At 38.5% G+C, this 14,788-nt stretch overlaps 1 protein-coding gene across 2 annotated transcripts in view; it reads right to left on the bottom strand.

The window, feature by feature from the left end:
- Window positions 1–2,080: 2,080 nt before the first annotated feature.
- The window catches only part of LOC145989234 (uncharacterized), a 50,060-nt gene continuing 37,352 nt past the window's right edge, over window positions 2,081–14,788 (bottom strand). For both annotated transcript variants that reach the window (XM_083124558.1, XM_083124549.1), the window contains exon 6: window positions 2,081–4,439. In XM_083124558.1, the coding sequence (XP_082980684.1) occupies window positions 4,177–4,439 (263 nt within the window). In that variant the 3' untranslated portion in view covers window positions 2,081–4,176. The remainder of the gene's footprint in view (window positions 4,440–14,788) is intronic.

Genomic DNA, 14,788 nt, shown 5'->3' with positions numbered 1-14,788 from the left:
TGACATTTGATGAGCAGTAAACACAGGCTTGCTAAACTTATTCGTTCCAAGGAGGAAATAGCAGAATGAAAGCTCTATATGCTGCAAAGGCGAATTATATATCTATTTTCTTCTCCTATATCTTGCCATGTTTGCTTTCGTAAACTTTATTGATAACTCTTGCACAGTGGCGGCGGTTTTTTGCCACTTTTGTTCCCGCACCAAGCTAAACCTTATCTACCAAGTGAATGTAAACTGTTCTTGCCCCCCCCCCCCTTCAGTTTTGGAACCCAGTCGCCGCCACTGTTCTTGAGTAATTCTGCAGCCCGATAGCATCTCTCTTCTCTTGATCGAAGTATTTCAAATTTGTGAAAAAATCATATTTTTAACATTTTTCATGAAGTGCAACTCTGCCATAGTCTCATTATCAGTGAGAGTTCATAACTTGGGTTGCCAATACATTTAGCATCATGTACGCAAAAGCGGGGTATGTATTGAGAGGGGTGATAACACTTCTTCTGGGCGCAAGGAAGAAGCGCACACCCACAGAGCCGGACCATCAGCCCCTACTGCATAGAAGTCATGTTCAGTTACGATAACTGCAAGTAAATATCACCTACCATCATGGCTATGCTAGAACATTCATAGGCGGATGTAGAAGTTTTTCCTGGAAGGGGCACAGAAAATGTTTATAAACATATACGACGTAACGCTGGAATCAATATGCAGATTTTTCGACACTTGTTCAGTGTGTATTCAGGTAAACACAAGTGTTCGTTTTAGGGCCAATATGTGGTCAAATAAACTAATCGTGAGCGAACCTTCAGAGTGGAGTCCGAACCACTGTACAATGTACTCCCACCAGGAAACGAACCCAGAACCCTTAGATTATAAGCTTATGGTATTAGTAAATTTCTGTGACATAGTACTTCTACTTTATTTTTATTAATAGGGATAATTGATTGTTGAATTTGTTTTATTTTACTTCGCTTTCTTCCACTATTGGCTAACCGCGAAGAGGATGAATGGCGATAAATGGAAGAAATGACGAACACAAACACACGCTGACAGGACGCAACACAGGCCCCACAGATGATTATACTGGTTGTAAGTCGGCAATACGGTAGGAAATCCTTCCCTCAGGCAAAACATGGGACATATTTTATCTAGAATATACAGAGCATTCTCTGACATTCGCTACGAGACTCGGCGGCAAGCTGCCCGGCATCAGAGCTTGTCTTTCCCGGCGAACGGGTCAGCGACAGTCGCTAGAGTCGGCTATTAAAATTACAGTTTTCATATTGTGTACTAACCTTCACTACAGAAGGTGTTGAAAATGATGTCCCTCTGCTGCAACACATTCCTGGCATCTTCGAAGGAAACTTGCATTTACACGTGCAAGTTCGTCTACTGTAATTCTCCCGATTTTTCGTACAATACTCTCTTTTAACTCACGGATGGTGTGCGGATTGTCTTTATATACTTTATTTCCCCATTTTTCTTTCCACTTTTATTCAGAACTGACCCTGTTACTCTAAACTTTTTTACGAGGTTTAATATAAGCGACTGTCGCGGAGTCGTTCACCGGGAAAGACAAGCACTGATGCCGGGCCGCTTGCCGCCGAGTCTCATAGTGAATGTCAGGGAATGCTCTGTAGAATGCTATAGCTTTCTGTCCATCGGTTAACGCTATTGCCCCGTATTCGATTTCCGGTGTGGACTTTTTAGGTGTTTAGTAAATCTAGAACCTATTAATGAATTTGTCCTAAATTTTTCTTTATTCTTTTAACTATATGGAAAATAAATGATCGTTCGAACACTTTCTGTTCATTGTACTCTTTTTATGATACGCAGTCATTCCTTTTTGGATGAAACGTGCCCCCGCTAAATCCGCCACCGAGAACATTCATTAGTTGAATCACTGATTCCTTAGAATAACTTCTAGGATAATGTGAATAGAGCGATGTGAACTTAAAACACAAAATTACCTCTGCTTTGTCATTTGAGACTTAATATTGATGAGTAACATGAAAAGAAACAATATTATATATTTTTACAAGAATAACTTTTATTAATTATTCAACGACAATATTAGTAACCAAGTAATTTTGATGCAATTTGAATGCCAGATTATAAATAAACAACTGGATTTCCAGGTGTTTTATCGTTTTTCTATTTTTAAATTATACAATATAAAATCATACAGTATAAAATGAGCTTACTACAAAGATATACAACCTCTTTGGTGACTAGCTGTCTGCAGACTCCTCTACTAGAATAAAAGGGTGCGATATAAAGATAGATAAAAAAAATGTGCATAATAGCCTATAAATACAAAAACAAATTACACAAAAGTGCATTTACAGATTTCTTACATCTTAAAAAACAACATACATTATGAGATGGAACAATTAAAAATGATGTAAAATGATAAAGTACAACAACAAAAGAGGCAGATAATTTTGAACTAGGAACACACGCTTGGAATGGTTTTCAAACAATTGACGAAACGGAATGTTGTGCTCACATCTTGCCATTGAGATGTTCTTGCTATCAATCAAACATAACAAATTTAGGCGAATGTATACATTTTTTTTCAGAATCAGTGCTGACTTTGTGTATACGTACCTCCAAACACATACCGTTTGTATGTGTATATATGTTCAACAAAGTGGAAAAATACTGAGAACATGCTGAACCAAGATTACAATTTAGAGAACGACTGGCTATTACATTCGTTTTACTTGCCATGAAGCATTTAGGAGGGATTACATGTGAGGAATATGAGGGACAAATGAACATTAAACTTTGAGATGTTTTTAAGTTTTCAAGTTGTATTACGAATGAAAATAATACACTACACTACAGACCGCAGTCTTCAAAATACTCAGCTAATGATAAAAATTCCACAATCTTCCTCACTTATTAATTACTTGAAAGTATCGCAATTGAGGTTTTATTTGTTTTATCGTGTACGTCATATTTCCAGTATTTTATTATTTTTCTCAGCTCTGAAACCGTTTCTAAATTGCGGTTATAAGTATCTAAAATTCACAATAATACTTTGGTTCAGTATGTAATAATTTAATAAAGTAAAAATATATTCAATAACTAATACTGGCTAATCGCTGAATTCAACAGCTACTACATTGCATTGAGGATGTTTGGACCCAATTCTAACAATGACTATATACATACTCAGACATTTTTTCTTCCTTGGAAAATCATTGCCATTACAATTTCAACTGATTTTTCATTATAGCTTAGACTTTATCATGAGATGATATGTAGCTATTTGACTAGAAGCTAGAACCAGACATAATAAAAAGAATTCGCTTCGTTTTCTGAATGGACTAGTAAAGGACAAGAAGAAAACGCAATATCTCATTGCCAAAAAAAGATTATTTGGTACAAATGACAAGAAAGAAGGGCAACACCGCAATCACTTTGCAGATTATGTTTCCAACTCTAAAAATTCCTGCTTAACATCATATTTTCATTATATTTACATTTGTGCTCAACAAACTGTGACTCATCACACGACACTGGCCTTTACAAACCTTGACATAGGTTTACACGCACCTTGAATTGTTCCATTTACTAATGGAATGGACAAATTTGTTGCTATATTCATCCACATTTTACAGAAAAATATCTTTGAACTAATTGAAATCCTTTTCTTTATATATTATTTTATAGTTGTAAGTTGTATTAGAATATACGTATATGGCACACTTCATGTCATTATGTTGATCAGTTAGAGGTCTTGCGGTTATTTTCAAGGTACCTGAAAATACCTTTGTAAGGTGTTTTCCTTATAAAAATTTAAGCATGAAACCACGAACAAGGTGCACCAATAAGGCTAGTTTTTGAAATGTTGTACTAATATTAGAGAGTTGATTTACTTTGAAACAATTCATGGGTCGTGAAAGCTAGCCATTTGTTTTCAAACATGTCTCTGTGCTTGCATACTCGTTCCTACAGACAAACTAAGACGAAATAAAATTATCGTAAAAGCACGATTAAGGCACACAACATCACAAACATGCCGTACGTGAATTTGAGTATCGTGTAATTGTAACCTACTCACACTGTCAAGCTTCCTTGTCATAATGACTTTTATTTTTATCACAACGCTTGGACGGGATCATTTTGTCAACAGACACGAACCAAGCAAATAGTCTATGAACTTCACAATCAAGTGCTCACTTCCTTTATAAGTTTCAGGGGCGGGGGCAATTCCACTTCAAGGCGAGGCGTCGTCTGGTGAGTTGAGATGTGCGGCGACGTTGGATGTTGGCTCTCACGGTGCCTTCGAAGATCTACCTTCCTTTGGAAAGCCTTTTCGCACAGCCCGCAAGAAAATGGCTTGTAGCCTGTGTGTTTCCTCATGTGGGTGATAAGGTTCGATGATTGACTGAAAGCCTTTCCGCAAACGATGCATTTATGAGGCTTCTCTCCTGAAAATAAACAAAACGAAAATGTTGCAGTCACAAAAAAACTATCTCAAGCATTAGCGTTCATTACGCTTTTCTGGTTAATATCGCCAATTGGCAAGATAAACACATTAAAATTTCTCAAATATTATTGATGCATGGTTTGATTTGTAAGTAGTGGTGTTTGAAGAGTTAGGGAAATACTAAAGAATACACGAAGGGAAATGGTACTAAGAGCAAAAAAGATGGTTGAACTGCTTCAAAGACGTTTAGAAAAATACAAAGAGGAGTACAAGTTTGACATCAGTAGCAATAAATGGCTTCCTGATCAAAAATTAATAAAATGAAATAATAAAATTAACAAATGAAACTATTCGTGCATAATTGGAAACCAGCTACTATATGGGTTGTGGTATAGGCCTATAGATGCATTTTTGCTGGGTTTTGTAGGAAGTAGCAAAGGGCATTGTCATTCGAGTTGAATTAAATTTAGTATTAACTCCTGAAAACGTTATTTGAGATACAGCTATACATATGTTTGATCATCGTTTCAGACACTGCATGGACATTTGCATAATCAGTAGCCTAAGTTCTGCCAAAGTATGACAGCATAGACAACGATTGAAATTTGCCGAGTGCTGAAGTTGAAAGCTGAGAAGCCTTGATTTAGTTTGTATCTAAAGAAAATTCTGGTTGAGAACATCATATTTCTGTTTGAGATTCGAACAACAATACTGATATCAATGTAATCGAATTAAATTCAAGGCTGATATCGTTCTGTACAACTATGAAAATAAATTTAATTGTGCCTAAAGAATATAGAATTTTAATTGACGCAGAGAATAATGCTGTTGACAAAGGTTTAATTTCTATCGCTGAAGAAACAACAGAATCTCTTAATACCAATCAAGCAAACAGCGATTTTGAAAAGAAAACAAATCCAAAATAACTTCAATAAACACATCTTTCTTTTCCTCAAACTTCCTCCCAATGGACCCGTTTGTATCCAGTGGCCCATTGTTCTCCTAAGGCAAACACCATTTATTGTCAAACGCAGGAAATGATTGAAAGCAGTGTATGAAAGACAAAACAAGGTCCTTCAACCACATAATGAGGCCGTTCTATGAAATGTTCAGCACTTGCCAGCTTCTACACATGGCCACACAATTCATTGTATCGTTATTGGAGACGGAAGAACGTCTGTTGTCTTAATCGTTCCCCGCTTCAAACATACGCCAATCACTTTCTCGAAGCTCTTCCCTCCAAGAATGTCTTACTTTATAAGCACAAAAACATTCGATATACCTGTGTGTTCATCAATTAGTGTAATTATAGAGCTTTTAAAAGTCTATCGTGCATGTTTTCTTTCATGACCAATAATTTCCGTTTGTTTTTTTAAACGTTGCGAGCTTCAAGGAGAAGTGAGTTGAAAGAAAGGACAAAGTGATTTTTCATACAGCGTCCTCACAACGCGCAAGCTGAAAAGGCTCAACATCAATGTTTTCCCGAACTGTCGTCTCCCCCTCACTTCTTTTCGGAACGATGATTAAGAAGAAAAGGAAGATCGTTAAATGTGAAGCTTGAATAGCATGTGTCTTAGCAAGTTTTCAGTTGCTTATGTACTTTTTTACTTCGGGTTTTTATAACCGCACATTTTCCCTAGGGTTTTTGTTCGTATCTACCACAGTTTCATTTCCCCAAATGACAAAAATGGACTTACTTGTCGATAGAATTAGGATGCAGTCAATCATTTTGTAGAAAAAAAAACGATGCCCTTGAACGCTTTTTGGAACATTAGAAAACTGAATGAAAAAGCTTTCACATAAGGTTTTACCTAAATTAATTGCATTTATAGGAATTTCGCTTATTGGACAAGTTCTTTCAGTTTTAGTATACACACCTATAACGGAAATGTTGAAAATTTCATTGTGCGAGAACAGAAAAGAAAACAGAATTTCTACTACAAAAAATATTGAAAGAAAATGAAATACATTGATAATTTTCTCTTTTTATTGTACCTCACCGATGTTTATGGAATTTAAGTGTACTACGATACCGAAAATTTAATTTACAATATTGAATTAATACTAAATTACAACTTCTGAAAGAAACTTCATTAGGGAATTCATCATTCTGGAAACTAAAAAAATGTTCCCAATACTATCCTTACGAATTTATTGCACACACAACTTGTTTAATAGGATATTGTAATATAGTTTTTAAAGAAGGTAGTACAGTAAAATAATTGATTGATTCGATTGTTTTACTTCGCTTTTCTGCAACTTTTGACCTCTAAGATTAGAATGAGTGTAAGATGAAATTGATGAAAGGATAATCATAAAAACAAATGGATCGCACAGCAACACAAGTACCAGGGAGAATTATACTTGCTATGAGTTTAGATGCCAGAGCCTTGTTGTCTGCAAGAGGCAGTCCAGGGTTTATACTACGTGAAGGAGAGGTGTCTTTAGAAAGACCCACCGTACAAAAATAATTGTAATTTTAATGAGAGATATGTTTCATCTCACTGTATACTTTGTTTAACTTTGTATATTTTTCCATGTGTAGAATCATTAAACGAATTAACATATAATTTTGCATTAAAGTCAGACAAAACTGGACATCATCTTTCATCCTTATGTCATTTTCAACACAACACTATACATATACGCAACATTACACAACTACTTCATCTGGTGTTATTTGTTATTAATTTAGAATTAGTGCTTGTTGGGATTTACTTCTCTCTCTCTCTCTCTCTCTCTCTCTCTCTCTCTCTCTCTCTCTCTCTCTCTCTCTCTCTCTCTCTCTCTCTCTCTCTCTCTCTCACTCACTCTAATATGGGTTTCTTATCTCAATGTCCAATTGTACAATGGCATACACAAGTATTGCTCTCAAATTATCCATGGCTCTTTTTATCAATGTTCGTCTTGTATCCTATGTGTTTTTAAATAATATATTTTTACGTATTCTGGTGTAGAGGTTATCAGCAGCTAGTTTGACATTTTGTTTCAATTCATGAAGCTCTCATTTGGTAAAATAAAGTGCAGGAACATGGTAATGGACAATTTTCTATGTAATACTTATGCATCCCACTGCACCAGTAGTCTACCAGTTGTAAAATGAACCCCACTGCTCTTCCATTTGAAGAAAGGTGTTGCTTTATTGTTTTGGTACGTGACATAAGCAATTCATTGAAGGTAAACATTAATTGAATAGATCGCGCAGAGCAATTTTGCCAAAATGTATTTTCGCTTGTACGCCTTCTTTCATCAAATTCTTTCAGTGTGAGAGCACAAGAAAAGTAAAAAACGTAGATCCAAAGAAAAACCTGATGTGAATTGCAGATAAAGTGGAAGAAAACTGTAGTATAGAATAAGGTTTGATAACAAAAGAACGCCCCTTCCGTTAATGTACAAAATCGAGTTTGTTTTACTCGAGGAACCACGAACATTTATATTTCTGTAGATCATGATCGATTGAAAGTTGGCAGGCTGTAAGTATTGTTCGCCGCGACGCTGATAACAATAATTACTGTCGGACACATGCAACAGTAGTATTCCAAGTGTTAAAGTACGTGTTTGGTTATGTATGTTCTAATCGATAGCCAGTCGTCGAAAGACGACGGGTGCTTAATTCAAATAAATTGATATTTATGACTTTGGTAACATTGATGGGTGCTATGTTCGTAACACTGTGAGGGATGGGGAGAAAGGGACGATGAGAACTTGGCAGACTTCCGAAACACAGGAGCAAAATTGAATTTGAGGGTCCCTAGTCCGTAGCTTTGAGAATTATGCTTTGATTTGTTGTTATTTAGGGTCGCTTTTTCGCTCTTTGGCTAATCGCGACGATGAGGATGAGTGATATTACGATGAAATTGACGAAAGGAAATTCACAAAGAACACCCTTCCCCAGGCCACGATTCGAACCCGGGACCGCTGGAGGACTAATTATGCATTTTTAAGAATGAAAATCTTCTGATATTAATGCAGATGGTCCCAACTGCTTTTCCGGTGTTTTGTCTCAATTCACACATAAAACAAAGCGAACGAACATGGCAATGGAAAATTTACCTGCTATCCCACTCTAGGTAGCCTACAAAAGATATTGTATACTCGCATAGGTAACACACAGATACAAAGACGTCGTAACCCATAAGCAGCGCCACAGTGGAGGAAACGAGAACCTTTGAAGTAAAGAGTGAAGTGGGAGCAAGATCGATGTGCTGAGCCGTTTGAGAACTTGAAAGAAGCTTCTTCGAGATGTCACTTGTAGTGAAACAGCTGCTTTGAGAAATCCTTATGATGGCTAAATTGCACGTAATCCATAGTTGTAAATGTTATTGAAGGAACCATGGAATGATGGAAGAGGATAACGTGAAAAGGATTCACGTTATACGATTTCAACTTCAACAATGCCAATTGGGATCAAATGAAAAGATCTATTGATTACTGTGTTGAGGTTTTTTGTATGCTGAGCCTACTTTATCTGAAGATGAATGTAGAGTGTCAACATACAAAAGAATGTTGTTAGCAGCAAATTGTATATACTTGTAGTAAGTACTATAGTGGCATCATAATCAAAAGGGTATCGGATTAGCGCTGGCCAAATGTTAACATCATAAACGTGTTTGTTCCCCATCTAACAAAAAATATAATACTAATACACAGCGCTAAAAAATTGAGCAGAGTGAGATAGGTCGGGTCTTTTTCGAATTTTTGAAAGTTATTTTTACCCCCGATGACGTGATGGTAACACTGTTGCCGTATAATCAAGGGCTCCGGTAGAGACACATTGCACAGTGGTTCGAATCCCACTTTAAATCTTAGGTCCAGTCCAGCATTTCTGAGCTGAGGTGGATTTAGAACAAACTGTTTTAGGTCTCCCTACACCAAAAAGATTTATTGTTTTTAGAGTGAAATGAAAGTTTTCAGTTAGGATTTTTATATTTTACGTGAAATCTTGATTTTTCTCACGAACTTCTGACGTAAGTTAGAACGTAACTAGTACAGTAGGTTGTACATTTTTTTCCTGGCGAACTGTCCATTACTATTTTAATCCTCATACATGCTATCCGTTTCTAGGGGATGTAATTGTGCTCAGGCAGGAACAATGTTGTCCACAGCTTTGGCGATTTTGTTTCAATTTTTAAACCTCGTATTGGGTAAAGCAAAATTGATATGCACAGCGATTGATTGATAATATGCCTAATAATATTTATGCATCTCACTCACAATCAAGGAACGATTGGTATCAATTAACGCTGCGATAACTGGGAAATATTATTGCACATTTGTTAATTACAATGCAAAACACTTGCATATATTTAGGTAGTTGAGGAAATGTTACTGTTGCCTATGAGAACTGAACACGTTACAATTGCCTATGTGATAAGGGAGAGTATAAGCAAGTTGAAGAAGATTTAAAACGTATTTTCTTACACTGTCCTAATTTTTGTTACCTAAGGAAAAAACTTCAATGGAGATTAAAAGTAATATACTCTTACCTGCAGAATAGAAAATAGGAAACAGTATTATAGATTTATAAACGAAGCATACAACTAAGTTAAAGTTTACTATCATTTTCAAAGAAGGTAAAAATTTATTTTTTAATGAACTTTCCTTAATACATTTTATTTGTATATTAATGTAATTTATGTAATTAAATACTTTAAATGCAAACCATTATTTATCTTTATGTATTGTTTGGCTTACTCTGAAATGTTACATTTATTGATTGTAACCTTTTACATAAGTTAATAACACCTTGAAAAAAAATATGTAGATGTAATCCCAAGACACATGTAGCCTACTTATAAAAGAAACACTGAAATACGTGTTCAATACAAAATCTTTAACGAGGGAAACAGAATATTTCCATGCGTAGTAAGGTACGATTACGGATTATCCTAGTCTTGTAACGTGGAAAGAAACGCCCGCGAGAACTTTGTCAAAGTTTTTAATAAACTTTCAGCCAAGTCCTGCATATTTACAGTCCAATGTAGGCTTACACAGGCAATACTTTCTCTGTAGCATTCAATGGCTATCGAACAGAAAGTGCTAACATTATTACCTTTGATTTGAACAGTAACTACCGAAACACGCGCTATTCTTACTCGCATAGGGGAAACCTCCAATGCGAAAAAGACGACGGATTCACTGAATTATTAAGCGGTTACTACCGGGCGTAACTGACGCGTATCATACTTCATCCTGTCGCGTGAATAAAATTAATGAAGCGACCACTGAAATCACAGTGGGTGTTCCCCACCCCCTGGGCAATTCCACGCTGTTTCAGAAAATTCACCACAGCTTGTTTACGATAGGAACTTTCTTATTCAACAGAAGAAAAGCCGAACGCTGTCTAGCCCGTAAATTTCACCTCAATAGAGGCAATGCTTGTCTCTTCAGTTCACAGCTGATGATGACACTGAAAAAAAAAATTAAAAGTCGCGTTTGATGCTGAGTGACAAGTGACACAGCACCACTACTGATTCACAACTCCAGGGGGTGTGGCCTTCCATGCAGCTAATCAATTACCTGTGGCTGGTTGTTGTTTGTAAATCTTGCAGAACGTCATTTAATTAGGTAAATTCGCATTTTTCGGATATCTCGTTTCAGGCTACGACTGACGTAGTTGAGGTAACTTCGCACAAAGTACGTTTCAGTGTTATGTTAAATGCTTTACACTTTACTGAAAGAGAAAATTAATTCACATATACCATCCCGAGTCTACAGTTTTCGAATGGCGGAATGGTTATCGTAGCTCGCTACGTCCTCAGAGGTCGTAGGTTCGAATCTCGGTTAAGAAATTCATATCACTCTTGGTGAAGCAGATATGTACAAAAACGAATCACAAAAAAGTGTTAACAGTGACGGGTTGATATTCAGGAGTACGCAGGTTCGAATCCCATGGCCTGGCACTTCTGACTGACCTTTTCTGCGTGTTTATCTTCAGTCACTGTACATGAATGCTGGGATGGTGCATTCAGTGAAGGACTCGGACGCCTCATCACACTTTCCTCATTCTCATATCCTAGTCGCGACTAACTTAATTACATTCATACTAACGTAAGTACTAATTTTATAAAAGCCATTCAATCGCAAATGTGTACGCTATTGTGCTGCAGAGTGGGGATTTCTCTCGAGCGCTAAATAGTTCACACAGGCGACGGTAGATAGGGCACGGAATTTAGCGGTATGCACTCGAAGCCCAGTAGTACAGGTATAACCGTAATTTTTCTGTAGTAGTGGATCCTCAAATATGGATCGTCAAGTGAAAGACGCAGTCAGCATAGTCATCATCTCCATGTTAAAATGTAGTTTAGTTTATCTTACCAATACACAGTGATATATGAAAATGGAATACTTTAGATGTTTGTGGGCTGAAACTACGAAGGCAACACACACACACACACAAGGTATTTTATAATTATGTCCTGAATGATTTTCGATATGTTGAGGCCAGGGGTTAACAATATCGTGAGCCACATATCTGGAGCAACTGTGACCCAGTTGGTAGAGCGTCTGACTGCCGCGCAGAGTAGGTGATCTCATGTGGGAGTTTCTCTGCTTAAGGCGGCTCTGGGGGTCACTATGTCTCTTAATAAAATGGGTATCAAGGGGCGACCTCGAGAACCAAAGGCGGCCGGAGCGTGGTGCTGACCACGTCACTTATACGGTGCTTGAAATATTGATTATAAGGGACACTCACGTGGAACACTCATGCCCAGGCCACGATTCGAACCCGGGACACGTGGCGTCGTAGCGCTCTCTGTGCTAACCACTCCGCCACGGAGGTCATTGAACACAGAAAACAGTTCTGATGAAGCCAGGGCAAAACCTATTGAAGATATGCTCCGTAATGCAGAACTATGCACGGCCATGAAAATAGGCGTCTGGGCAGAATTGCGCTGGTGTCACATATGGGAAAAGCAAAGCGATATCGGGACAAAAGTCGCTGGTTCCCGCGCACTGTGTGGCAACGTCAACCGGCTGCGTTGTCTACTTTGAGAGTCAGACCGATCTCTCTCCGGGTCATACAGTTGTCCTCACTGACCTTTCGAACAATACTGTCAGTTTGTATCGAATGGATTACAAAGACCAACTCTACAACGTGATCTTTCATTCTCTTTAACCTCCGAACACTCGGGGTTGTGCTTCTACGTGGCAACAGCGCGAACTTCTGCCACCCGCCAAATTTCATGGCCGTGCGTTTAGTACCAAACAATATCCGCGAAATAGTATTTCTTTTCTTTTCTTTTCGGATCCATTCACACCAGCACGGTTGTGATCGTTTCACCGTACAGCGTTGTAAACAAAAGGTATCTTCCGAGCTTTGAGAATGGAAACCAAATAAGACAACAGAGTGACGTCGAAGGCAAGGAACCAATCGACAATCTACATCTTGTATTTGCCGTACAACGTGCACTTTTTTTCGTACGTGGCACACACGTGAGCTGCTTCCCGATGGAGAGGGAAGGATTGATAACCGCCGCACCTTGTGTGCTGATGTTATCGCTCGGAAGACTCCAGGGAACAGTCTTTGTCAACAAATTTCTTGTGTTCTTTCGTTTCACCGAGCCTTTCCAGAGAATCAATATTACGAAAGAGTTTTATTCCAATGTGACAGAAGAGGTTAAACTGAAGCAATAGCTTATTAGATTGGTGAAAGAGACAGGACTGAGACTTCTATTTTTCTTATTTCGCGTCGCTTTCTGCCACTTTTGGGTAGCTGCGAAGATGATTATGTGGAAGTGACACTCCCAAAGGACTGGAACAAGAACCCAGTCCCTACGACGGCTAGATCGTTAGTTGACTACTCCGTCGCGAAGGCAGCTACGTAGGAAGGATAGAAAGAAAGCTACGCACTATAGCTCGATGCGGACTAGGAAGGTGGTGATTGGCTAATCAGTAAAGATTTGCGTTTTCACAGCAATGTGGCTAACTGCTACATAATATATTCATGGATCTATATTCTGGTCTAGCTAGACCAGCGGTTCTTAACCTTCGTGAGCCCGTAGCCCGGTATATTCCCTTTCTTATACGTTGATGCCCCTATCTCGTCCATTTTACTCGTAAATAGTTTGCTAATTGTATAAACTTTACACGTTAGTTAATACGTACCCTGGAAAGGTAATCTTTCCGTGTGGTAGCCAGCTAGGGCTGCAAGTCGCTTCACCCTTCCGGCTCTGACACGAGAACGGCCAGTCCGTCAACCTCCAAATTTGGAGGCGAGAAGCAATGCCCCGCCCCAATTAGACCGTTCGATCAACCACCGCCTCTGTCAGGAAAGCATTTTGTCGAAACTGGACGAAAGGCCATCTTTCCAGGTGGTATCCAGCTCAGACTCAAGTCGCAAACTTCTGGAGAACCTCACGCGGCCATGCGGTTGAGAAACACTGACTATCCGCGAAGCCCGAGGCTCTCAGTTGGCTACATTGCTACACATATGCATGCAAGCATAGATATAATTGCTCGAACACAGAAGTACTTTGGAAAGGCGTTTTATCCATTACGTTATTCCCCATTACTCTGATTTATAGTGATTACTTAGAAACGTTCCAAGTAAATGCCACTGAAATTTATGAACACCCTGTACCAGACCTCTAGCACTCCCACTTATCGAATAATCTCAGTGGAACTCGCACTTTCCGTTCTTGTTTTGTCTTCCGAGTCATGTGATAGCGTTTGTCGCAGGAAGTTCGGTTGAGATTGAAGTTAGCAAAGTGAGTGATTGCTTTGGTAACCCCCTCTCACATCTCTCTTTCGCGTAAGGGGGTGGGGTGTAAAACCAATGCCCTCTTGAGGACGAAAAAGGAATTATTTATGTGTCCCCCTCTAAAGGTAGAGACTGAAAGGGGGTTAAGGAAACGCAGAGGTAGAAAGGATTGGCGCCCCCCCCCCTTCCACGCACTACCTTCCATGCTTTGATGTGGAAAACATCATTAGACCTAAAAAAATCTGGCAAGTCGAGGTTGGAGTGTGCGTCCCCCTCTACTTTCAATCTTTACCACCAGATAGCGTGCTACGGCCGAATATTTCACGATCTTATCTGTATCAGGCTATGTGGATAGATATTGAACTGTCGAGGGAGAGAGAAGGGGTGTGTGCACAATCTACCTAACTTCCTCTGTCTTTTTCGCAGACACACACACACACACACATACATACACGCGCGCGCAAAGAAACACGTAGAGGGAGCATCGATTTCTATTGATCTAACACCCACTTGTACTTTTGTTGTGAAAGCAATCTAATTTGTAGATAAAAAATTATGTCTTACTTCCCTACCTCGCAACATGTAGTCTCTTAAGAAATCACTTCAAAGTTAGAAGTGATTCAGAGGTGGACGCAACTGTAATTGTCGCC

This window comes from Lepisma saccharinum, chromosome 1 (assembly GCF_977018435.1).
Source record: "Lepisma saccharinum chromosome 1, izLepSacc3.1, whole genome shotgun sequence".
Classification (NCBI taxonomy): domain Eukaryota; kingdom Metazoa; phylum Arthropoda; class Insecta; order Zygentoma; family Lepismatidae; genus Lepisma; species Lepisma saccharinum.
Note: the sequence above shows the minus strand (reverse complement) of the source record. Positions and strands in the feature narration are given on the sequence as shown.